The sequence below is a fragment of the Capsicum annuum genome, chromosome 8 (assembly GCF_002878395.1).
Source record: "Capsicum annuum cultivar UCD-10X-F1 chromosome 8, UCD10Xv1.1, whole genome shotgun sequence".
Lineage (NCBI taxonomy): Eukaryota > Viridiplantae > Streptophyta > Magnoliopsida > Solanales > Solanaceae > Capsicum > Capsicum annuum.
Window position 1 is genome coordinate 35,058,117 of NC_061118.1, and position 27,388 is coordinate 35,085,504.

The 27,388-nt window shown below is 34.4% G+C and overlaps 4 protein-coding genes across 5 annotated transcripts; 3 read left to right on the plus strand and 1 right to left on the minus strand.

The window, feature by feature from the left end:
• Positions 1 to 2,802: 2,802 nt before the first annotated feature.
• LOC107860585 (transcription factor DUO1) lies at positions 2,803 to 6,647 on the plus strand. Of its 2 annotated transcripts, none has more exons than XM_047394330.1 (3): positions 2,803 to 3,050; positions 4,921 to 5,167; positions 5,951 to 6,647. In XM_047394330.1, the coding sequence occupies exons 1-3, from the start codon at positions 2,875 to 2,877 to the stop codon at positions 6,437 to 6,439; spliced, it is 912 nt and encodes a 303-aa protein (XP_047250286.1). In that variant the 5' UTR covers positions 2,803 to 2,874; the 3' UTR covers positions 6,440 to 6,647. The 2 variants fall into 2 exon arrangements, with proteins under 2 accessions (XP_047250286.1, XP_047250287.1); XM_047394331.1 differs by lacking the exon at positions 2,803 to 3,050 and adding an exon at positions 3,951 to 4,612 and having other exon boundaries at positions 5,951 to 6,645.
• Positions 6,648 to 6,931: 284 nt separating this feature from the next.
• Positions 6,932 to 7,809, minus strand: LOC124886379. Its single transcript, XM_047394332.1, has 2 exons — positions 7,304 to 7,809; positions 6,932 to 7,213 (listed from the first exon to the last, which is right to left on the minus strand). The coding sequence occupies exons 1-2, from the start codon at positions 7,780 to 7,782 to the stop codon at positions 7,021 to 7,023; spliced, it is 672 nt and encodes a 223-aa protein (XP_047250288.1). The 5' UTR covers positions 7,783 to 7,809; the 3' UTR covers positions 6,932 to 7,020.
• Positions 7,810 to 10,110: 2,301 nt separating this feature from the next.
• Positions 10,111 to 10,485, plus strand: LOC124886570 (DNA-directed RNA polymerases II, IV and V subunit 3-like). The gene has a single exon (XM_047395393.1). The coding sequence runs from the start codon at positions 10,111 to 10,113 to the stop codon at positions 10,483 to 10,485; it is 375 nt and encodes a 124-aa protein (XP_047251349.1).
• A 5,507-nt stretch (positions 10,486 to 15,992) lies between these two features.
• On the plus strand, positions 15,993 to 17,111 carry LOC124886571. The gene is made up of 2 exons (XM_047395394.1): positions 15,993 to 16,657; positions 16,961 to 17,111. The coding sequence occupies exons 1-2, from the start codon at positions 15,993 to 15,995 to the stop codon at positions 17,109 to 17,111; spliced, it is 816 nt and encodes a 271-aa protein (XP_047251350.1).
• The last annotated feature ends 10,277 nt before the right edge of the window (positions 17,112 to 27,388 follow it).

Genomic DNA, 27,388 nt, shown 5'->3' on the forward strand with positions numbered 1-27,388 from the left:
TAATTTATCAAATAATATAAGAGAAAATTTTGCCATATTGTGAGCTACCATATTTTAAGATCTAGGAATATATGTAATTGAAACTTCTTCAAACATCCTCATTAGCTTTCATATGTCTTCGCACGTGGTATCTATCTCCCATGAAGCTACATTCCGCTTCAGAACCATATCTACTAAATTTCTTGCGTCTGATAAGATTTGCACCTTTATCCATCCATTTTCTTGAGCTTTTTCCAATACAATCCGGATTGCAAGTGCTTCTCCAATGATGGTCTTCCCAACAAATTGAATTGCGGTACCAAGGGCTTGAAGCAAATTCCCAGAGCTATCCATAGCTGCCATTCCAATGCTTGCCATATTTTTCTCCTTTTGTAAACTAGCATCTGCAAATATATAATCATAACACCTTGTGCTACAATAATTGTATTATTAGTAGTATGGTTAGGACCCAATGTGAGGGAAGGCCTATCAAGTGAATTACTTTCATATTCCTAAAAATCAAAAAGGGCCTTTTTCACAATTTCATTAGAATCAGAGATTACACCATTAGGTAAATAAGATAACGAATGATTCAAAAACTCACTTTCGCAAATGTGAAATCAATATAAAATTTAATAAATTCCCATAACTTAGTGTCATGTATACAAGTGCAACCTGCTATCAAGATTCTTAGTGTCATGTATACAAGAGCAACCAGCTATCAAGATTCAAGACGGTCGATATTAAAAAATTATCAAAATTTCTGATCAAATAAATTTTTAAAATTTGATCTAAAATTTATGATCAAATAAGTATTTTAAGATAGATTTTTAAAATATAATTTAAAATTTATGATCAAACACTCATTAATTATTATTTTTTGATGACAAATTCTTAAAATTTGACCCAAAATCTACTATCAAATATATATTTATAGATCAATTTATAAAATTTCATAATAACTCATAATATGTTTGACCAAATTTTTGAAGAGGCGAAAGTAGTTATTTCAGAAAGTTGGCAAAACTTTTCAAAGAAGAGATAAGTATTGATTAGTTATGGCGCAAGATGTTTTTTCACAAGTTAAAAAATATATTTTTTTAAAAGCACTTTTTAAAAATAGTTATGCGCAAATTGATGTTCTAATAGTAACAACTGTAAAAAATTGAGGTGATAAAAATTAATCCACGAAATTATAATCCACTTAATTCGTCTAAATTTGGGCTAATTATTGACTTGTCTATTATTAGTTTAACCCATTAAAATATGAATTAATACTTAGTCCAAACTGATTCATAAGAAGTTTTATTCAAATATTTTTAAAAAGATATTTTTTAATTTGTTATGTTATATATAGTTATATTGTAAAGAAAAATATATGTTTCCTCTATTTTAATTTATGTGGTATCTTTTTTTTAGGTTTGACTTGAAAATAATATCGCTTTTTAATAATTAGAATAATTAATTACCTGATTTAGCAAACATATAGACCTTAAATACATGGGACTCTTAGCAAAGTCGACACATTAAAAACTGTGGTTGATAAAAAGATACGAGTTTTTTTTAAAAAGGACATGTAATGGTCCTATTAATTTGAGAGTTCATATCAATTTTAGACATGATCAAATGAGTATTAGGACATATAATTGTCCTAAATCTATACATGAATATTTGAATGGTTTGAATTTAATTTAGTTTTTGTTTAGTCATATGTTAGTGATTTAGAATTATTACATGCCCTAACACTCATTTAATCATGCCTAAGATTTATATAAACTTACAAATGATGTAACTAAATAAGTTCTACAGTGTTTGAATGATGTTAGTTCTCCCAATTTAATTTAATTTCTTCTTTTTAATTATAATATTGCTTATTTATATATTTAACTGGTCGATTGTACACTGCTTACAAGATTTTTGTTCTTAAAAGGATTAAGCACCTGATAATAGTATTTCGAGTGAGAATTGGTTTTTTAAAATATCAAAAATGCCACACCTTTTTATTTTCTATTTTTAAATATAAAAATTAAATAAAAAAGAAATTAAATGTTTACTTTTCTAAATAAAAGTATCTACTCTTACAAATCTTCTCTAGATACAATACACAATTATAGCTTCAAAAAGTTTTGATGGATGTTTGACCATGAAAAAAAAAATTCATTTTATTAAAATTTTCAAAATTTAAATTGTGTTTTACTGTTGTTTTTGTAACAAACATTTAGAATTTAAATATATTTTTTAAAGAAACATTAAATGTAATTTAAGTGAGATTTTATTTTATAAAAATAAAATTTAGATTTTTCTCCTCAAATTAATGAGTAATAGCTTATGTGTATTTCTCACACCACCAATAATTTATGTATGAAATTAAAAAAATATTAGTTTAGTTGTGTTTTTCATACTTTACTCATTACTCAATTTTTTAATAAAAAATATCAATATGGGCTATGGTACATTGGATGAGGTTGCTCCATTTTTAACCAAAGGTCGAAGGTTCGATTCTGGGTACAGCTGCAATGCGCGCTCCGAATTAGTTGCGCCTTCAAGGCGGGCACTCAACACCAGTTGAAATACCAAAATTTTTCTTTTTTTAATAAAAAGTATACAACAATTAAATTAGGGGCATTATAGTAATTTCGTCTCCCACTTCTAAATTTTATTTTTGCCCTTTATCCCACATTTGAAATCAACAGAAAAATAGGGAACAGGGGGTAAATGGTGGGAAGATAGTGCCTATAACCGCCTTTAACTGTCACTACCCACGAACTCATTAAAATAAACCCCCCCACCCCCACCCCCCCCCCCCCCCCCCAAAAAAAAAAAAAAATAGAGAGTAAATTGAGTATATATAATTTGTGATCAGAAAGATTTGGTATTCATTTTGTTAGTGGAAAAATGAGTGAGATAAAGAAAGGGCCATGGAAAGCAGAGGAAGATGAAGTATTGATTAAGCATGTGAAGAAGTATGGGCCAAGAGACTGGAGCTCCATTCGATCCAAAGGCCTTTTACAACGTACTGGCAAGTCTTGTCGTCTTCGTTGGGTCAATAAACTCCGTCCCAACTTGAAAAAGTATGCAATTTTTACTCTTGTTTGCATTTCTCTGTTGCGAGAAAAAGTTTAGAATTGTAAATTTTCTGTCTTTTTTTGTATATTGGGTTGAGAATTAGTAGGAATTTCTTGTTGCATTGTTTGGAAATTGATTTTTTTGGTTATGGGGTTGTTGTTTTTGCTCTCTTGGTTTTGTTGAAATGGAAGTTGTTAACTGTTTCTCTGTTTTGGAAAGAAGTTTAGAATTGTAAATTTGATGTCTTTTTGTTTTCTGGGTTGAGAATTCGTGGGAATTTCTATTTGCATTGCTTGAAAATTGAGTTCTTTTTTTTGTTATGGGTTTGTTATTTCTGCTCTTTTGATTTTGTTAAAATCGCAAAAGTTGTTAACTGCTTCTCTGTTTTTTGCATATCTCTGTTTTGAGAAAAAGTTTAGAATTGTAAATTTCGCATCTTTTTTGTATATTGAGTTGAGAAATGGTGGGGATTTTTGTTGCATTGCTTGAACATTGAGTTTTATGGTAATGGGTTTGTTGTTTCTGCTCCTTTGGTTCTGTTAAAACTGCACGAGTTGTTAAGTGTTAGAGGAATTGTTGCATTTCGCTGTTTTGGGTGAATAATTTTTTTCTTCTTAGAATTGTAAATGTGCTGTCTTTTCTGTTTATTGGGTTGAGAAAGAAGTGGGAACTTCTTGTTGCATTGCTTGCAGATTGAGTTTTTTGGGTTATGAGTCTGTTGCTCTGCTCTTTTGATTCTGTTAAAATTGCAATGTTGTTTAGAGTTTATGGAATTTCTGTTCAGTGCTGACGCGTTTTTCTTTGTTGAGTTTGGCAAAATAGTTGAAGTTACCTGCTTCATTGCTTACAAAAGGGTTTTTTGGTTATGGGTTCTTTCTTCTGCTATATTTCACTCTCGTTTCTCTGTTTTTCCATTTCCCTGTTTTGAGCATTTTTTTCTCTCCAAACGTTCCTTTATTTTCTTCGTATAATTGTAAATTTGCTGTCTTTTTGGTTTATTAGGTTGAGAAAAGAAATGGGAATTTGTTGTTGCATTGCTCGAAAATTGAGTTGTTTGGTTATGAGTTTGTTGTTTCTGCTATTTTTGGTTTTGTTAAAATCGTAAAGTTGTTAAGTGTTTGTGCAGTTTCTGTTCTGTGTTGAAGCATTTTCATGGAGGGGTTAGTTGTTTTCCATCTGTTTCTTTGTGAGATACGTGGAACGGGTGCTTGGGAATAAGTGGTTCAGTTGTATAAACAACCTCTTATAGAAATGCAAGGTAAGGTATAGACCCTTGTGGTCCAGCCCTTCCCTGGTCTTAACACATAGTGGTAGCTTTAGTGCACTAGGCCGCTGGCCGCCCTCTTTGTGAGATAGGTTACTTCTTGTAAATTCACTTTTGTTGTCATTTGATGGGGGGAATCTCAAAAGTTGAGATAAGCTGCAATAGCAGTGATGATTTGGAATGCATATCAGATGCTTGTTTATATGCTTAGTTCTAATATGTATTTCTGTAAACTAGAAATCCATTTGATGCAATGAAGTTGGATGAAAAATGGAGTGAAGTTTTCATCAAATCAGCACTTTTGTACGTAGTCTGATTTTTTGGTTATGGGTTCTTTTTGGTTCTTGGAATTTTCCGATTTGCTGAGATTTTATGGAAATTTTGTTCTATATTGTAGTACTTTCATGCTGGGGTTTGTTGTTTTTCGTCTGTTTATTTGTGTGTTATGTTACTTCTTTTTGTTGTAAATTCGCTTATGTTGTTGTGACATTTGATGGAGAAATTCAGAATTTGAGATTATCCGCTATAGCACTGATGGTTTTGCAATGCATATCTAATTTTGTTTTTACGGTTGGTGTTAGTATTTAACTTCTTTTCTTTTGGGTGAAAAGTGGAGTGAAGTTTTCAGCAGAGGAGGAAAGGACTGTGATTGAACTTCAGGCACAATTTGGGAACAAATGGGCTAGAATTGCTACATATATGTCTGGAAGAACTGACAATGATGTCAAGAATTTTTGGAGTAGCCGGCAGAAGAGATTGGCTAAGATTCTGCGGAACTCAGCGCCACAGCCTAATAAACCACAAAAGTGTATCCACAGGGAAGCCCCTCCTGCAACTCAAAAAGTTCCCTCAGTAGAGGTAATTCACCATTCTTGACATCCCTATAATGCTTTCTGGTTTATCATCTTTGCTCAAAATGGATTTTTTTGTTTCATTAAAATGTTCTGCTTTTTGTTAGTTTCAGAATTGATGTGAATTTGGTCTTGGTGGAATGTCTGTAATTGGTAATGTTGTCGAAGAAAAGGTTGCTTTCGTCGTCATTATGTTTTAAGATAGTCTCATTTACTGCATTCCTTAAATCCAAACTCTACTCTTTCCTTCTAAGTAAATGTCTCATAAGGAAGGTCCATAAGTCCAAAACTTGTGATCTCCAAAGAACGGATCTTTTTCTGCAGTTCTTTACTTCTTTTGGAACTTTATTTTTTCCTTTAACCTTATAAATATTTTATTGTTTTCGAAGTCTCTTTCCCTTCGCCCACATGAGCACTGAATATCAAGGAAAGAAGAGCAAAACATCTTGCTTTCTTTAATATCGACAGCGTTTTCCCTGTTTTAGATCACTAATGTTATACACTAGTGTTGTCAACTCTGATCAGATTTATTTAAATGATTCTGCTGTAAAGCTGGTTTGGCTGAGTCACAGAAATCTTTTTGACTGGTTCATCTCTCAAGATCCCATCGAATGTACAAGTGAAAATTTTTTGTGATGCGATAGTCAAAACCTCTAAGTTGACACAGAAAGAAACATGCTTAAGATAAGGAAATGCTATAATTATAGAATTTCTAACTTTATGTCCTTTCGCCATGTCCATTGTTCTTCCCTTTCAACTTGTGGATTGGATTCTCTTTTTAAATTTTCAGGCACCAAAATTGAACTCATCAGCAGAGGAAAGGCCTTTGTCCATGTCCCAGGATTGCTCATCATCCTATATGAATAACTTCGAGACAACCAGCATGGTCCCATTGCGTGAGTTAGTGAATTCAACTTCACTTCCTTTCGAGCAAGAACTGCTTCCACTTGAGTTCACTCCCAATGAGAAGAGAACCAGCATCTGGCCACAGTTTCCGCTCTCTTTCCCTCAGATTCCGCTCCAAACTACCTTTGATCATCCACTAGGACATCAAGAATTACCCATGAAGCTCGAGGATACCAACTTCCTAGATTATTTTGACATGGGAAATGTGCAAGTCCCTCTCGCACCATCGTGTTCAGGACAAGAGAGAACCTCTGAGATTGCTATGAAGAGAGAAATAATGGACTACCCCCTTACCCCAGATAGCTTCATCCATGACTTCCCCATGGACATGTTCGATTATATTGATCCACTGCCAAGCCCATCCGAATGGTGATACAGTGATTATAGTCTATTTCTATTTGGGACAGGAAGAAAGGAAATTGTTACTAGCTTAGCTTGTTAGACAGATATGTAGTATGCAATATGATTGACATAGTAGCTTTTCTTTGTATGAGACAATTTGACCTGGGGCTCTTGACTGCTTCTAACTGTTGCTCATCTATTACATTGATTACCTTGTGTTCTATGACATGAAGATTTTATCGCGTGTTTTTACCCTCCGCTATACAAAGGAAAATATATGTTGGAGGACATGCAAAGATATGCATTATTAATGACATTCTTTTTGGTACATACTAGAGCCGTCATACCATTTATTTAGGAAATACAATTAAACACCGCAATGTTATCTAACAACAATCAAGTAACTCTCACATATATTAAATGTAATCCAATTGCGATAGATATGAAGATCTACGGAGTTCATAAAATTATTCAAAACAATAAAAGATAATACATCAACAAGAAACTAATTAAATAGCCCTCCTGCCCCTTCTCCGGATTCCGCACACAATGGAAGCTTTTCTCCGGATTCCGCACACAATGGAAGCTTTAGTACACAGTACTGTCTTATAATTACCTCTGACCTTCATACTTCTTCAGCCAAACATATCCTGATCCAATAGAATATTTTGCTTCTCCTTGCATAAGCCAAGCACAAATCAAGCTATTCTTGAACACAATTAGTCCAAGTCTTGCACCAGCTCCCCCTTTGTTGAATATATGAACATCCTGCACAGTGTCTGCCCCGAACCTCCTATACAAATAGCTAGTAGCAATAAAAGAGAGAAAATTAATAACAATAATAATAATAATTAAAGATCTACATTCATTTTTTGTTTTATCATAATGTACTTACCGTTGGAAGTAATTACGCACTTTTCTTCCGGAGTAATTACCACGAGTGAACGTCATGAACAAAGAACGATGTATTTCAGTAGCCTTTGCAGATGGATCCCATTCTTTAGCCAAAGAATTCAGTTTAGAATTCAATGCCAAATTCACCTTGGCAGATATATTATCAAAACTGCCACAACAAAATGCATCATAGGTAAGTGAAACCTCATGGTTCACTTTCTCCATGTTCGAAAAAAATTCATCAAGGATTGGGTTCAAAAATTGAGAAGTTATTGGACAAAGATCTTGAAAAACAAATGGAGAGTTTGATTCAAGAAAACTTAAAGCTGTTTCAGCTTCATCATAAAGATTTTTGAAAGTTTTTTCATCAAAAGTAGAAATCTTATTGAAAACATTGTTAAAATTATAGGACTCTAAGACCATCCAAAAAGACATGACTTTTTTGGATGGTTTAGTTTCTAAATTCATGGTGATCACCATTCTATGAAAAATGTTTTTTTCAATCTCACTAACGAGTGAAAGTTGAACTTTTTCCATGATGTTAAACGAGGCAGATCAAGAAGGATGATTTAGGAACATAATGGAATAGAGAAATGTGTTTTGCTTAAAAAAGAATGTGACTTTACTAGACTATATATACATAGTAGAGTCAAAGGTGTACAAGTATTAAGACTGATTACATAAGCAAATCCTAAATTCTTGTAATCTAGATTGAGTAAATTTCATTGGCAGTCATTAAGCTTTGTATTTATTATAGAAAAAACCACTTTTTATTTTTTGTTTAAAAAAGTCATTCAACTTTAAAGATAATCACATAACAATTTTTTTTTTTTTTATATCAAATTAAACTCGTTTAACTTTAAGCTTGTCATATGAAAATCGTTTTCTTCTTATATATTTTTATCTAAAGAGTAAATTTCAACTGAATTTAAAGACCTACCTTAATGGGTTTATGTAATACTATTATCATCTAATTATTTTGAGTTTTTTTCATAATAATTTAAAGTCACTGATCACATCAAACTCACAAGTTTTGTATTTGTCAAAGTCAGTGAACGTAAATGATTTTCGACCATTCTACCCTTTGAAATATCTAGTAAGAATAACAAATTAAGATGGCAATAAGTTAAACAATCTGGTTTAAAAGTTTATTACAATAATTTTAACTAGTAAATTGTTTTTCATCCCTTATGCTCAAATCTTAGTTACTATTAAATTTTATTTTGACCAAATCAAAATTATTTACTCTTAGTCACGTGAAAATAATTGACCACTTATTAATTACAAATTTGTCTTTTTATTCTTTACCTTTAGAAAATAAAATAACTTTAATCCTAAGTAGAATATTATGAACTTGCATAATTATAAGTATTAGCCAAGATATAGTGTATCGGCTAATTGAAATCGAAATACCACGGAGTATTATTTTATGGAAAATTTATGATAGAGATTAATTATTCATATAGAATCGGAATGTTATTATCAGAAAAAGAAATCTTGCATTAGATTTATATTATGTTTGTTCAAAGAATTCCGAAAATAGCAAGATCGTCTCAATAAAATTAGTGGCATAAAGCCAAATTTCAATATAACGCCTTAAATATATGTACATGATAAAAATATTGTCAATAATTTATACTTACGTAATTTTTTTAGTGTACTATTCTTAGAAATTTAACTTCGCATAGTAATTTTATTATTTATAAAAGAAAGGACTAATTTTAACTAATAAGATGTTAGTCATTTGTTTTATATGCATTACCTTGAATACTATTGTGAAAACTTTATTTATTACTATGATGATTTGATAAAAAGTTTTAAAATATTTTTAATAAAATATAGACAGTTCTTCTTTGTTTTTTATTTAATTTAAGTTTTCTATCTTTTATATTTTACAATCTTTTAATCTTTAGTATTATTTTAAGTGAAATTAAAATCATAAAATTCATATTAAATTTTTGGGGCCTCAAAGTTTTGGGGGCCTAAAGTAAACGATTTACTAGCCTTACCATTGGAGCCACCTCTCGAAAATAGTCTTCGTATCATTTATGTGATGCTTAATTGACGATGTTAAACAATATCTATACTAAATTGTGAAATATTTTAGGGAAAAGGCATCGTTTTCATCCCAAACTATACAAGAAAAGTCGAATCCACACCTAAATTATATAAGTAACCTATTACACACTTAAACTATAAAAAAGTGAAACTTTTTACATCCTGTAAAGCATTATACCACTTGCATGTGGTGTGGTGTTGCACACGCACCTCCCACGTCAGCGCCACATCAGCATAATACGAAAAAAATAATAAATTTATTATTTTCATAATTTTTTCTTTTTTCTTTTTAATTTAAATTTTTTTTCTTTCTTCTTCAATATCCAAAACCTCCATTATTGTCCAAAACCTCCATTATTATGAGTTCAATTTTTTTTTCTTCAATATCCAAAACCTCCATTATTATGAGCTCAATTTTTTTTTTCTTTTTCTTGAATGTCCAATTATAGATACACTTTTTCTGCACAATGAAATCCAATTATATGTGCAGAAAGGTTTTATCCTTTTTTTTTTTTCTAACTTGATATTTACCTTGTTTAGCAGACAATTTGCGACATTGAAATTGCGTCAATTTCATCGCCGGCGATGCAGTTCTGGCGGCGATTGCTTGATACACCGCCCCGCACACCTAAACTCGACACACTACCCACACAATACAAAACCTCACTACCTCAGTAGTATTGTAATTTTCCCCAAAACTAAAACCGTCAAAACACCAGCAACAACCTCAATCCTCTAACAACAACAACAATGGATAGTGTCTTTTACCAACGTTTTTCCCGTATCAAAATCCGCGAAGTCAAAACTGACTTCATGAAATTCGAGCTCCGAGACACAGATTCCAGCATAGCTAACGCACTTCATCGTAAAATGATAGTCGAAGTCCCGACCATAGCAATTGACCTCGTAGAAATCGAAGTGAATTCTTTTGTCTTAAATGACGAGTTTATTTCACATCGTTTAGGTTTAATACCATTAACGAGTGAAGGCGCTATGAGTATGAGGTTTTCGCGTGATTGTGATGCTTGTGATGGTGATGGACAATGTGAGTATTGTTCAATTGAGTTTTATTTGAGGGTTAAGTGTTTGAGTGGCCAGCCACTTAGATTTGAGGTCGATAATTAGATTCGATGGTTGAATTGAATTGGGGAAGAAGAAGGAGAAGAAATTTCAGCCATTGTTAATCGTTCGAAACTCATTAGCAACTTGATAGAATTGAAATTTTCAGTTTGGGGATTTTTTAATTTGGAGAAGAAGAAGAAGAAGATGGATGATGGATGTTGGGGCCGGGTAGGGAATATTTTAATTTTTTTTTGTTATTTTTTAACTTAGACGCGCTATTTTTTATTTAAATAATTATGTTTTTTCCACGTCAGATTTAGGGTGTAAAAAATTTACTTTTTTATAATTTAGGTTTGTAATAGGTCACTTATATAGTTTAGGTGTGAATTCGACTTTTCTTATATAGTTTGGGGTGAAAACGATGCCTTTTCCCAATATTTTATGCAAAGTAAAGTGAGAAACAAATTATTCCCATATAACAGCCTTTTTATTTGAGTCATGACATAACAATTTCTATATTACTAATTGTCACACAAAAGAATCCTTTGTTTAAATCTTTAATTTCTATATTACTAAATTGCCACAAAAAAATCGTTTATTTTAAATCATCACATTACAATTTCTACAGACTACAATATCAAGTACCAATCACCACCTAATAATCCTTCCTTAACAATTCCTTTATAATCTGCATTGCACTTAACTCTGACCCACCCCCAACACCTAAGTTATGGTACTCTTTACTTTCGATGCCGCATTCGTATCGAATTCTCTAAAATACATTAATTTTAGTGAATGTGACACACGCCTATTAACATATTTAAAAAGTCCAAGTAACATAACCCAACGGTAATGTTTTTTCCTTTAAAAAAAACACCAAAAAAAGAAAATATATATGTTGTAAGCCATGCCGAGGGAGAAGATTATGAATACAAAAACGATGTTTAGACATAGAAACATATTTAAACGGTTAAATAGTTAATTATACATCTAAATTATGTGAAGGTTCTATCATTCCCATGACCTTATTTTTTGGTATTATTTACCCCCAACGTTGTGTGAGTCTCATTATATATTCTATGGAATTATTGTTTTCGTATTATTTATTTCCTTTCCCGCTGGTAAATAAAATAAGTCAAAACATATACTATATGTGCATACACACGCTTATATTAGTAAAAAAAAAAAAAAAAAAGAGGTTTTAATGTCTTATTTAATTTGATTCTTTTAGATCAAATTAATTAGACCTCATTGTCTAAGGTTTCAAAATTCAAACACAACAAAGTAGGAAGTCAAAATTCTGAGTAATATTCCACGCCCCTCATGTCCATTAGATGCAAAAAACATTTTTGGCTATAGAAAAGATCAAAAAATTCATGTTCCATTAAAGTATACTACATGTAATAAAGTGAAAATACAACCACCCATAAATTGGTTGAGAATTGAGAACACCCTCCACCCACATAGTTTATATAGTTTATATATGTAGTTAACAATTTCATCATAATTCAGATGTATTCCTATGCCTTTAACCCTATCCCTATTAAAGCAATGTATTCTACTCAATTGTTAACGTGACTCAACATATTCAAATAAGTTAGGTCTTTATATATATATATATTTTGAAATAGCATGAGATGTTAGGACAGCAAATGAAAGTTAGCTTCATAAAACAGATGAACGAGTAACACTGGTGAGGTTAAGCTTAACCAATTCAATTCTAGTGGTCGACTTATTTTAAATTTATTATCAGCAGATCTGATACTTCATTTGACTCTCCCCAGCAAAATGACTTATTATTAGACAATTACTTGTTATAATTAATTCACTTCAATTTGATAGTACAAAAAAGAGTGCACTGCATGAGAGAATTATTAATGCAACTTGTAAGAGGAGAATAGGAGTTTTATATGTAAAAGTGACTCACCAGGTAAATACAGTTGAGCATATATAGAGATAGAAACAACAAGTACAAGGATTATTTCAGTCATTACCTCGGGCTCTAGCTCCTATATAAAGCACCACATTGATACTCTCTATATATATTGTCTTGAACGATATTCATACATATTGAAAGTTTATTCCTAGCAATTAGTAGTCACTGTAAGGATGTTTTGTGAGAGTCAAATTTTCAACAGAGAGAGTCTGTTCCCAATAAGATACTACTGTACTTCCCAAGTTGTCAGGTAGATTCTTGTGTTCATAAATCATTAAATTGTAACCTACTTATCTTACTACAAGTTTTGTAATAGGTCTTTAATTTGTTGATTGAGTTGTAAAGACTTTCATGATTAGGGTAAAGTCTTGAAAGGGGCAGTTAGATCTAGGAGAATGGTAAGGGTTAAAGGTTTAGTCCTTGAGTTAGATAGTTGCAACCTAAAATTTGTTTTGAGTCTTAGCAGAAATTTGAAGCAAGTTCTGCTGAGGCAGGTCGTGATTCTTTTCTCGATTAAGCAAAGGACATTTTCACCAGTACATTATAAGGTGGCAACTAATAAGATAACATGAAGGACATCATTCACTATATTAATACAACTAAGAATTAACATGTCTGATTCTTCTAGGCAAAAAGGAATCTAAACAAACAATATAATTTAGCATATAGGCTTACAAGTAAATGCCTTTCCTTTGTAAAGAAATTAAAACGAAACAGTTTATAATACAGTATCAATCAGTATATTCTCAATCCGTAAGGCTAATATAAAATCTAAAGTTAATAGGTGTAGAATAAGTACGTAGTTCGAGCCGAAAGCAATATGTTTGATTGAGCCCATATGTAGAACTCGCCCTAGATCCGCGACGTACAGTGTCTATCTCATGTCAATCGCAGCTTTGAGTGTGCTGCTCCTGGATTCAACTCATCCATATATATTTGTCATAGAGCTATTATAAATAAAAATACACAAAATTAGAAAGAGTATATATGAATATAAAAAAAAAATATAAGTAGTTTTTCCGCATCATTTAAATACAATATTTTTTCCTTTTAAATATTCATACATAAAATTTGCTATATATGTGCATAACAATAATTATTGATGGTTATAGTAAATCTTTTCCAATATTTTATTTATATATAATATTATTTTTTGTAAAACATTATTACATGATATTTGAGTATGACTGTAATTATATATGGGTAATTTTATAGAGAGTATTATTCGCCTATAATGAATGTCATTGTTATTATAGATAGAATGTTATTATAGCAAAGTAAATTAAATATAACACGAAAAGTCTATTCTAAAGAAATTAGGTTATGCTAATGCATTGTCATTCTAACGCGTGGCCGTTATAATGAGTAGGGTTAGACGTTGGTTCTTTAGCTCAGTTGTTTAAATTTTGATTTGGATCTTCGATTTGGGATTTTTTGTTAGTGTGTATCGAATATCATACTGAATTAGTTCAATTCGACTCCTTTTTTTTTTTCTGTTAGGTTTTTGGGTATGGCCCTAATTAGTGGGCTATTTTTCTTCTTGTAAAATAGACTACTTTTTTTAATTAAAAATGAGCTACTTTTATTTTTAAATTCAAAATGAGTATCTTAAATTTTGTGTTCCAAAGTTTAATTCAAATTGAGTTGGAAAACATCTTTCCAAAGCAACGATGAGCTAAAATGTATCATTGATCTTTGTTTATGCAATTTCGTAGTGAGACTGTAATTAATAACTATATGTTTATCAGAAAAAGAATCCTAGGTAATACAAGATTTTATTTTTTCATTATTGCATATTTCAGTTTGGGCAGTCCCTACAAATTATGTGAAATAAGAATATAATTTTTTTAAAAATATAATTTATGAATTTATGTTATAAAATTATGGTAGGATCGAAGATTTAGTACCTTAAAATCGAGAATCAAATTGCATATCAAAGTTTCAGGAAAATAAAATCGAAACTGAATTCAAAACCGAAGAACTTAATTAATTTGATTCAATTTTTTTTTCTGTTGATATTTATGTCCACCTCTTATAACAAGGTTTGATCGCTATATATCGATAATGTATGAACAGGGGCGGAGCTAGGTGAGAGGAATTATAGGTTTATTCAAATTTGAATTTTATGTGTATATATCCTATTATGAATTCCCTCGACATGGCCGAGAAGCTTACCACAATGGCCCAGGGGGTTCAAATTTTTCCCAAAGGTCGTTGTTTGCTCATTGTAGTGTTTTTTTTTTCCTTTTTAGCTTTGGCATTCCCTACAACTTTCAGCTATACTTTTTTCTCTAAGATATTGATATAGATATTATTAGCACACACCTACTTCTATCAAAGACATGCCAGAAACAAGAACCATGTAAGATCCGTAAAGTCTATAAAACCTGTCTAGATCATCAAATATAGCTGAAATGACCTCGACATCAATCAAAAATGACCTTTGCATCAGTTAGAAAAGACCTCAACATCGTAACAACATCAATACTCAAAATCAACTTCGAAGTTCTATTAAATCTTTTGTATCCATCATATTATATCTGTGATTCATGACAATAAATATATATTCATGACCATGCATAATAATAAAAGGAAGTTCATATACAATAGAAATAAGCATATCTCTGCTGAAAACAGTGCCTTTAGACCACAACTCCTCAAACTAATCTCTTTCAAGTTTCAATATTAGTGCACGATAAACCATTCCTCATAAAAATCTAAGAGAATAAGTCATAAACTATGTCAAAAGGCAAACAAATATGTCACCAACCTTCACAAATGGGCCTTTCCTTTTCGAATGACACCGGAATTCTCCCAATCTATTTAAATAATAATCTATGCGAGTATACAAGTCTATTAACACCCATATTACTTTATAGAAAATTTCAGTTTGAAAATTGAGTAAAAAAGTCAAATCTTCTTGAGCCCCGGAAGTTAAAATTGAAAATTTATATACCCATTGAGTAAAGAACTTATGCATCAAAAATTAGCAGGTCTAGGTATGTTGGAGTTACTGCTGTTACTGATGCTGTAGATCCCACATAAACACTGTGTATTTTTATTTCTTTAGATAGTTTAGCCCAATAATAATTAGCTGGTAGGCCCATTTTTCGGGTCCTTTTCGGCCCACTGATGTATAAAGAAGGACCATCGATCCTTCTAGAGAATATGAGATATTTTCCTGAATCGAAAGGTTTCCTTCATTTCTCTCTCAAACCTTCTCTGTAGAGTTCACTATATTTTTCTGATTCATGATGATCTCACTAGTTTAACATGGTATCAAAGTGAGGTTCATAATCTTCAGTTGATTTGGCATCCTCCGATGGTACGCTTTCGAGTTTTAGTGCTGAATTTGTTGTTCCGATCAACGGAGATTTCCTTTTTTTTTTTGCCGGAATTGTATTTTCGATGTGTATTTTGCAGTTAAGCAGATTCTCCTTTTGCAAAAATATTGTCTTCACAGTGTAGGTGGTTTATTTTTTTTGCTGAAGAACTGAGGTAGTAGCTGTCTAGCTAAAGTTGTAGCTGTTTTTCGGTTTTTACACAAAGGCCGTTACTGTTTTCGGTTGCAAAACGGAGGGTAACCTTCCCTTATCACTATCCGATCTGTGTGTTTCTTTTGCTGCCTATTATCATGGTAAATTCCACAACAACTTCTGCGACTATTGATTACTCCGATCCCTCATATATTTCTTCATCTGATGTTCCTGGAATCTCATTAGTTGGTGTACCTTTTTCGGGAACTGGCTTTGGGGGTTGGAGGAGGAATATGATTGTTTCCTTGACTGCTAGAAACAAAATAGGGTTTATAGACGGTTCATATGCTCGACCTGCTGAAGGCACGTCTCGTGCTAGACTTTGGGATAGGTGTAATAACATGGTCATATCTTGGTTGACCAGTTCTTTATCCCATGACATAGCTGAAAGTTTACAATATTCCGAAACGGTTGAGAGTATTTGGATTCAGTTGAATAAGAGGTATGGTATGGTTAGTGGAACTAAGTTGTTTGAACTTAAGAAGGAATTAGCCTTGACTAATCAGGGATCTTTGGATATTGCGTCCTATTTTAACAAACTTAAACGTTTATGGGATGAACTTCATTTTATTTCCACAAACCATATTAATACCTGTACTTGTGCTGCTAAGGCTGGTCTTCAACAGGAGGAGGAGAAAAATAAAGTTTATCAATTCCTTATGGGTTTAAATGAAGCCTATGTTAGAGTTAGAAGTAACCTTCTCATGGTACAACCTTTCCCATTCCTTGACTATGCCTACAATATGCTACTTCAGGATGAAAGGTAGAGACAAGTTGTTGTTCCTATCTAATTTCCCAATGATTCTGCTTCTTTTCATGCCTCCTTAAACAGAAGGCATGATACATCTGTATCTCTTAATAAGTCCCAAAATGTTTATCCCTTTCACAACTCCAACTCCTTCAATGCCCCTCCTAAAAGGTTTTCCAGTACCTCTCCAAACAAACCTTATAATCCAAGGATCAACTTTGACCAAGATAGGTCCAACCTGTTTTACAAGTATTGCAAAAGAAATGGACATGTGATTGAGAAATGTCATAGGTGATTTGGTTAGCCTGGTGATTCTAGGCCTTTTAGGTCTCCCAATCCAAATTATAAAGAAAAAAGAGTGGCTGCATCTGCTGATGTTCATAATTCCATTCCTGATAATGGTCATTCTTCAGACCAAGTTTCTCATATTTTGGATGATTTATCCCTTGCTGGCTTATCCAAGGAGTAGCGCAGCCAAGTTGTCAGTATGCTGCAAGGGTTCAATCTTTCAGAAAATCACTCTAGCCTAATGGTTTCTACTGGTTTTGCTGGTATGCCTTCTGTTTCTGTTTCTGAAGACACTATCTCCTCTAGTACTTGCATGATTAGTCAAGTAGATAAGAGCATTTGGATTTTAGATTCTGGTGCCACTGACCACATGACCTCCAATAAAGATCTGTTATTCAATATTCAACCTTAAGTCACACTTTATCTAGTCACTCTTCCTAATGGATATAAGGTGAAAGTGACTTGTACTGGATCCATTCATTTTCTTTATTTCACCCTACATCATGTCCTCTTTATACCCAGTTTCTAATATAATCTTGTGTCGATTTCAAAGCTTATTTCTCAGCTCAATTGCATTGTGCTTTTTACGAAAATTTCTTGCATTATACAAGCCCCTTTACTAAAGAGGCAAGTGGTGATTGGTAAGTTGGAGCATGGCCTTTACAAGCTTATGCAGTCTTCTTCCATCAAGTCTTCTCCCTCAGTGTCAAGTAATACAGTGCATAAGTCAACTGATTCTGCACTTGATAATACTGCTGCAACTCTTCCTTATGTGTCTCCTTATTTTTCTACTTCTAATGACAATGTTGTTACTGATGTTTCCTTTAATGCTTGTACTTTTGATAGTTTTGTTGATTCTAATTGTAATACATCATCCTTATTAAATAAAGTGAAAGTTTTGTGGCACATGCCTTTTGTCAAGATGAAGGATATTACTTCCATTCCTTATAAATTCTCTCCCAAACAACCTTTTTTTTGTCATGCTTGCCCTTTAGCTAGACAGTCCAGACTTTCCTTTCCTGATAGCTCAATTAAGACAACTCACCCTTTTCAACTCATCCACATAGACACATGGGGTCCTTACAGTACTCCCACTTATTCTAATTACAAGTATTTTTTGACTATAGTAGATGACCATACTAGAGATACTTGGACTCACCTCTTAGGGTCCAAGAGTAATGCTTTTCCTTTAGTCAAAGCCTTTATATCCATGGTTATGACTCAGTTTCACTCTTCCGTCCAAACTGTCAGAAGTGATAATGCTCTTGATCTAGGCTCTAGTACTTCTGCTACTCAGTTTTTCATTGATAATGGAATTATTCATCAAACCTCATGTCCTCACACACACCAACAAAATGATGTTGTGGAAAGAAAGCATAGACACCTACTTGAAACTTTAAGAGCTTTATTGTTTCAATCTAAGTTGCCTTTAAAATTTTGGGGTGACTGTGTCCTAACTGCTACCTATCTCATTAATAGGTTTTCCTCCAAACTTTTGAACCATAAAAAACCCTATGAACTTTTGCATGGTCACATCCCTTCTTATTCCCACTTAAAATCCTTTGGTTGTTTATGTTTCTCTGCTGTACCTAGGTGTCATAGGGATAAGTTTCAACCTACAGCTGATCCTTGTGTTTTTATTAGGTATCCATTAGCAAAAAAAGGATATAAAATATATAATCTCAAAACTCACCTTACTTTTATTTCTAGAGATGTGATATTTTATGAATTTTCCTTTCCTTTTGCTGCTTCAGCCATGACCTTTATCTTTTCTTCGTATACAATTCCTTTTCCTCCCCATGATCCTCTACAAGTTTCTATTCCGTCATCATCTGAACCAACTTCTTCTTCTCTAGTTCTACCCTCTGAAACGCCTGTTTCTGTACCTTTAAGGAGATATAATAGACATCATGCCCCCTGCCCATCTTCAGCATTATGTTTGTGACCTTTCCTCCTTCCTATGTGGCTCCGGTTTACTTTTCACTTGCTCTAGTCCTTGCACTTCTCTTGGATCCTCAAAGCCACAGTCTTACAAGCAAGCTCCCTGCATTCCTGCTTGGCAGGACGCCATGACCAAGGAATTTGAGGCTCTCCAGGCCAATAACACTTGGTATATTATTCCTTTACCTGTTGGCAAGAAACCTATTAATTGTAAATGGGTTTATAAAATTAAGTACAAGGCTGATGCAGTTGAATGTTATAAGGCCCGATTGGTTGTTATGGGTGATACTCAAATCGAAGGTGTTGATTTTATTGAAACATTCTCCCCCGTTATCAAGTTCTCTACTGTCAAATGTCTTATTGCTATGGCTGTCAAGAAGTGTTGGCCTTTATTTCAATTCAACGTTAATAACGCCTTCTTACACGGTGATTTAGAGGGGGAGGTCTATATTAACGCCTTCTTACACGGTGATTTAGAGGGGGAGGTCTATATGCGACTTCCCCCTGGCTTAATTGTTGACTGTCCCACTGGTTTTTCCCCCTTGGTTTGCCACTTATGGAAATCCCTTTATGGGTTACGCCAAGCATCGCGCCAATGTTATGCTAAACTTTCACAAACTCTTTACTCCCGAGGTTATTCTCATTCTCCAAACGATCATTAATTGTTTATTAAGAGGTCCAACGCCTCCATTGTGTTGCTTGCTGTTTATGTTGATGATATTATTGTTTCTAGTGATGATTTGGATGAGATTTCTGCTTTGAAGTCCTTTTTGGACTCCCAGTTTTGCATCAAGGATCTGGGTGTTCTTACTTATTTCTTGGGGATTAAAGTATTTTCTTCTGATGCTGGTTTGTTGTTGCATCAAAAGAAGTTCATCACTTACTTGCTTACTGATTTGGTTGTGATATGGTTTCCCCTGTTACTTGCCCCCTGGACTTATCCGTCAAGTTGAAGGAGGACATGGGTTCTCCACTCCCTAATCTTGAATCTTATCGAAGTTTGGTGGGGAAGCTCAACTTTCTCACTCATACTCGGCCTGACTTGTCTTTTGCTGTCAAGCATTTAAGTCAATTTCTCCAGAAACCTTCTGTGCATGCAAGCTGCCCTTCACCTGCTACGTTATTTGAAAGGTGTCACACCTTTTTTACCACTCCAAAATATTAGTTGTTAGGTTTTGAAAGGTTTTTATTAGTAAAGTGAAAAAAATTATAAAATTTGTTTCGAAAAAAGACTATTTACATTTTTTATTCAGAGTCGCCACCTGGCATGATCCGGTGTGCCAAGTCACCTCTGGAAAACCCTTTTCAAATTTGTTTTTGACTCTTTTAAAACTAGTTTGCGAACAGAGATTCCGGCTAAGGAATTCTGTTGACCGAGGGGAAGGTATTAGGCACCCCTCGATCCAGTGGTTTGACCACGGTCGCTTGGCAGAGAGTATCGGCTAATTTGACATCAACGAGCGTATAAACAACACAAAACATATAGAACAAACAATCAGAAAACAAAACAGTCCAAAATTTAGTATTCAGTCCAATTATACAGTTCCGAAAAATGAAAAGTGCGAAACCGTAAGTCTACTCTAACTTATACTAATCCTAACTACACTCCTATACTACCTGACGCCTCGGGCCTTGTTCTCGATCCACCTTTGCCAACATAGTACGTCGGGGCATTCCCGGTGAATAAATATATATACAAATACTTTGGGGCATTCCCAGGCCAAATGAATACATTTTGAATTAAATATGATAAACTAGAAAGATGCGTTCATCCGCACATTCCATATTCAACCAACACAACAAGTTCTACAATTTGCCTACCCGAACCTATATTGTCTATCTGTTTCAATAGGGCATAAATCTATCACAGTCATACTTATATCGAATTAAACAAAAAGACAACAAACCAAAAATTAATTTACATTCAACTTTTATCAATTTCTCCATTCGTGCCCCAAATTCTCTTTTCAACCAAAATTAACACATGCCTCGATGATTAACTCAATTTTCAATTCAGAATCCTATATCAACAACATAGACATAACGACAATTAAAGTATGAGAATCATATGAATTTCACATGAATAACATCAAACATTCAACAAATCATCCAATTTCAAACATTTTAAATTCAACAAATTACGATAAAAGAGAAAAATGAGTTAAAGAAATGGACCTTTCGATAATTGATTTCGATTGGTAATAATATTAAAAAAGACCCACACTTGTAATCTCGAATAGAAAACCTCGATTGCGATGAATCCAACTCGGTATAAAGAAAAACTAATAGGACAGCTTCAAAACCAGTGAGACAAACTTTGTTATACGAAACCCAACCAGGAACGACGACGCAATTTGATAACGACAACTCAAAATCCAATATCGACGACGAACCAAGAAATAAATGAATCCAAGACCCCAACAAACCACCAGGAACCCAAAACCCAACGTAGACCGAGCTCCGGTGAGCTTCGGTGATGGCCAAAATAGTGATTCAAGACGGACGCTGGCGCGTTTCGAATGTTTTTAGGCCAGATTCAACTAAAAACCAATGGGAAACGAAGAAGATTTTGAGGAATTTCAACACTTCAGTGGATTTTTTGGATCTGTAATACCTAGAATCGACTAAATCAAGCAATTCTGGCAACGGGTTCGCCGAAAAAGCTTGAACCCTCCGTTCTCCCTCTCAATCTCCCTCTCGATCTTCTCCTTCTCTATCTTCATCGCTCTTTATCTCTCTATTCTATTGTGTACGTGTGTGTCTTGTGTGTTCATGAACAAAAAAGAAAAAAAATGGAGTCCCCTGTCTCCTTCAATCAAGAAAAAGAGATGAAGATGATGACCAAATGGTTTTTTTTCCCCTTTTTCCCTTCTCCAATTCCTTTTGCCTAGTGTATGTATATATATATCTATTGTTAGCCCATAACAAAACCCTAGTGGTCCCCACTTATTATGCTCCCTTTGTCTTTCTCTCCAAGCCAAACTGTGTAGAAAAATACAAAGGGAGGGGGTATGATCACGGAGGTAGGTCGGGTGAGGGGTGTATGTGTCTATTTTTGATTAGTTGGGTTGTTGGAATATTAGAATGAGACAAAGTTTGTTATGATTTCTTTGGATAAAAACAAAAACAAAAAAAATAAATACATAAATAAGTAAAAGATGAGGTGGTTATTTATTTTCTTGGGGAAAAATTATAAAATGGGCTTAAATTGTGTGATATCGGAATAAGAAATATTTTTGACGGGACAAAATTACGTGTCTATATCGAGCCCCCTTTGAATGTAAACTCCTAGTGTTTTTATACAAAGAAGTAGATAACGAGACAGAATTTTGTTTCGATCATTATTCAAAGAAAGAAACAGAAGGAAAGAAGGGCAATCGAGTCTTGACGGATATCCTATCTACCCAAGTTATGAGGGAATCAGGTGACAGGTACCTCAAAGGATTGGAAAGAAATGGACTATATCGAGTTGGAGAGTCGAGTGAGGTTCCATCGAGGTTTTGGTTCGCGACTTTGTCATTACATCAGAATGAAAATTACAAGTCAAAATAGAAAATGAAATTACAAAATCTTATCTATGCAACATTCCTTGACTCGGGACTTGAGTTTTATCATCCTATTCTTCAGGTGGGCTCCTGATTTGCAATTTATTTTGGTTTTCCATTGCTTCACTTCGTTGCTCGACTTTTATTTATTCGCCCTGCTCTTCAGTCGGGCTTCTGACTTGCCATTTTTATCCTTTAATTTTATTACCCTGTTCTTCAGGCGGGTTCCTGACTTGTAGTTTCTTCAATTTCCCGTTTCATCACCCTGTTCTTCAGGCGAGCTCCTGAAATCAAAATGAAAACTAGAAACAAAATTATCCCCAACAAAGATTAAGAAGACAGTATTTCATTTTTGAAAGCGGCGCCCCATTTTTCAAGAGGGTCCTGAACAGAAAGTAAAATCTCATTTTTCAGGAGGGTCTTAAACATAAAGTAAATTCCTATTTTTCAGGAAGGTCCTGAACAGAAAGTAAAATTTCATTTTTCAGGAGGGTCTTGAACGGGAAGTAAAATCTCATTTTTCAGGAGGATCATAAACATAAAATAAATTTTCCTTTTTTAGGAGGATCCTGAACAGAAAGTAAAGTCCCTTGGATGTGCATTTCCCATGATAGCTGAATTAAGTGGAGAGAATTTGCTCCTGTTTTAACAAAGAAAATTTGTCAGTTAAAACTTAGTGGTGGCTCGCAGCACTTGGCTTCTCAAGCTTCTGCTCCAGCACTCATTCCTTTTATCTTTGTTTCAGATCACCATATTTGCTCTGGTCTTTTCGCATCATTGACCCAAACCCAGATTGAGGAAAGTGAACTTGATTCAAATACCGAATTTCTATTTTACCCTGCCCTTGAGATGCACCTTTTGAAAGATGAATATTTTCATGCATCCAAGAACCCTTCAATTAATGAACTTTCTTTGCTTTGTCTTGATTTAGGATCATGTTTCTTTCATATGCTGGTCCTTGGCTTTTCCTCATACAATTGGGAAAACTGGTAGCAAGTTTTGAAATTCTTTCACGCTTGTTTGGACATCGAAAAGACTCAAACATTGTAAAGAAATGCTGGTGATTTTTCTTTTGACAAAAGACATAAAAGGACAAAATATAAATGTATAAATGAAAGGAAAGGGCAATATCCCTCTTTTAAACAAAGAAGAAAACTTATCTGAAGATGGTAACCAACTCCAATGACTATGACATGCATTTTGGATTAAGCTGCCTGATCTTTCTATCCAAACTTTCCATTTGTTGTTGAGTTCGTGCCTTTGCCACTATTGCTTCTTCAAACCTATTGGACTCATATATCTCATTCAATTGTCGACTTCTTGAAAGATCTTCGCCAAAAAACCTTTTTCCTTTTCACCTTTCTCTCAAACTCGCCATCGCCTTATGGTGCCCATGAGGGTTTTCACCAATAAGACTCTCTCATTTTTATTTCTCTCAACTCCCCACCTCCTTATGGTGCCCGTAAGGGTTTTCACCAGTAAGACTCTCTTATTTTTTTATTTCTTTCCTGATTTCTTATGCTGAGGAAAACAAGTAGTATCCCAAACTGCATCATAGTATCCATTGCAAGCTTAGCCTTAACATTATCAAATATTGATCTGAAGGTCTTTCTTTGGTTGTAACTTGGTTTTGGATAAGGTTAGAAAGAAAAGGATGGCAGGAGGCTCAAACGCTACTTGAAGTGGGGATGAGATTTACAACTTTTGGAATCGACTCAAATGACACATCAACTCATGCCCCAGTTTTTGTTGACTGGGTGACTCTAGATGGTTTATTTGGTTGGACCGAGCCCTGAATAGGGCAGCCTATGTATCTCACTACCAAGAGAGGAGAATCAGGCCGCACATAGTTCCATCAGCTTATTCTTTGTTTTGATTTTGATTTTTCTCTCTCTTTTTTTCTTTTATTTTCGAACTCTTTCTTTTATTCTTATTTTTCTGACATTTATCTTTGACTTTATTTTGATTCCAAAAGAGGGATATGAAAGAAAAATAAAACTAAGCTCAAAGGGTAAACCAATGATGACACAATGTTTGGATAGAAGAATAAAATGCCTTCATCATATCAATCTTAAAAAATGCAAGTACTAAACATGCAATAAAATCAACGAAGGATAAAATATCATACATAATATTTTTTGACCGCATCAACATTGATAGTCATTTCTGCCATTTTTCCTTCAGTATCTATCAAATGTAAGTCTCCATTGGGCAACACTTTCTTTACAATGAAGGGACCTTGCCAGTTTGGGGAGAACTTGCCTTTCGCTTCAACCTGGTGAGGAAGGATACATTTCAATACCAATTGACCAACTTCAAAATGTCTGGGTCGTACCTTTTTGTTATACGCTTGAGCCATTCTCTTCTGATACAATTGGCCATGACATCCCGACGTTAGCCTTTTTTCCTCAATCAAACTCAATTGTTCCAGTCGGGTTTTGACCCACTCGTCATCATCAATCTCTATTTCCACAATGACTCGAAGAGAGGGAATTTTAACTTTTGCAGGAATGACTGCTTCTGTTCCATACACCAATAAATATGGAGTTACCTCTATTGGAGTGCGAACAGTAGTGCGATAACCTAGCAATGCAAATGATAACTTCTCATGCCATTGTCTAGACCCTTGTACCATTTTTTACAGTATCTTCTTGATATTTTTATTGGCAGCTTCCACTGTGCCATTAGCCTTTAGACGATATAGAGTGGAATTTCAGTGTGCGATCTTAAACTGTTGACACACTTCTTATATCAAATGACTATTTAGATTGACAGCATTGTCTGTAATGATCATATTTGGAATTCCAAACCTACAAATGATGTTGGCATGAACAAAATCTACCACTGCTTTCTTTGTTACTGAATTGAAAGTTACTGCTTCTACCCACTTTGTAAAGTAATCAATGGCCACCAAAATGAATCTATGCCCATTTGACGCTTTCGGCTCAATCAGCCCAATCACGTCCATCTCCTAAGTTACGAATGGTCATGGAGCAGACATCGCGTGCAACTCAGCAGGAGGGGAATGTATCAGATCACCGTGTACCTGACATTGATGACATTTCCGAACAAAACGAACAGAATCCCGATCTATAGTAAGCCAATAATAACCTGTTTGAAGTATCTTCTTTGACAAGACATAACCGTTCATATGCGGCCCGCATACTCCAGAGTGTATTTCAACCATGACCGCCGAGGCTTCTCTTGTATTTACACACCTCAAAAATCCCAGATTCGGAGTTCTCTTATATAAGATTCCCCCACTTAAGAAAAATTCACTAGTCAAACGCCTAATAGTCCTCTTTTGATCACAGGTGGCGTGTGTTGGGTATTCTCCTGACTGAATGTATCGCTTGATATCAAAGAACCAAGGCTCTCCATCAAGCTCTTCTTCAACTTCATTACAGTTTGTATGCTGATCATGACTCTGTGTATACACTAGATTGATGTAGGCCTTATCAGGATGTTGGAGCATTGAAGACAGAGTGTCTAAAGCATCAACAATCTCATTATGAATCCTTGGAATATGCCTAAATTTTACTAACACGAACCATTAACATAGCTCCTACAAGCATTGTCGATACGGTATGAGCTTCAAATCTCGCGTCTCCCAATCACCTTGGATTTGATGGACGGGCAAATCTGAATCCCCCAACACTAATAGTTCCTGGACTCCTATATCAACAGCTAACCTCAAACTAACAATGCACGCTTCGTATTCCGTCATGTTATTTGTACAATAAAATCGAAGTTGCTCTATTATCGGGAAATGTTCCCCCGCTTCAGAGATAAGAACTGCACTTATTCCGACTCCTTTCATGTTGACAGCTCCATCGAAGAAAAACTTTCAATCTGGATCAATATCTATAACGACTTTATCGACACACAACACTTCTTCATCAGGAAAGTATGTCTTTAGCGACTCATACTCTTCATCAATGGGATTTTCAGCAAGATGATCTGGCTTGGGCTTTCATGGCGGTTCGAGTCACATATACAATGTCGAACTCGGTAAGCAATATTTCCACTTTGCCAATTGACCTGTCGGCATAGGCTTCTGAAAAATATACTTCAAAGGATCCATGCGGGAGATGAGATAAGTAGTGTAGGACGAGAGATAATGCTTCAACTTCTGCGCTACCCAAGTTAGGGCACAACACGTCCTTTCAAGAAGAGTATACCAGCCTCATATGCGGTGAACTTCTTGTTAAGATAATAAATAGCCTGCTCCTTTTTGCCTGTGACATCATGTTGACCCAGGACACAAAAGAAAGAATTGTCCATGACTGATAAATATAAGATCAAAGGCCTACCAGGCTCCGGTGGTACCAGCAGGGCGGATTTGACAAATATCTTTTGATTCTGTCGAACGCTTCCTGACATTCTTCAGTCCATTCTACCACAACACTCTTTTTTAACAACTTGAATATGGGCTCACAAGTGGTTGTAAGTTGAGCAATAAACCTGCTGATATAGTTCAGTCTACCAAGCAAACTCATCACCTCCATCCTATTCTTAGGCGGGGGCAAATCCTGAATGACTTTGATTTTTGAGGGATCCAATTCAATTCCTCGATGGCTGACTACAAACCCCAATAGCTTTCCAGATGGAACTCCAAATACATATTTTGCCGGGTTGAGCTTGAGATTATACCTGCGAAGCCTTTCAAAGAACTTCCTTAAATCTTTAACATGGTCAGCCTGACTTTTTGACTTAATAATCACATCATCCACGTAGACTTCAATCTTCTTATGTATCATATAATGAAACATAGTGGTCATGGCTCTCATGTATGTTGCTCTAGCATTCTTCAAATCGAACGGCACCACTCGATAACAATAGGTCCCCCATGGTATGATAAAAGACGTCTTCTCCGCGTCTTCATAATCCATAATGATCTGGTGGTATCCGGCATAGCAATTCACAAAAGAGGCAACCTCATGTTTAATACAGTCGTCCAGCCAAATATGGA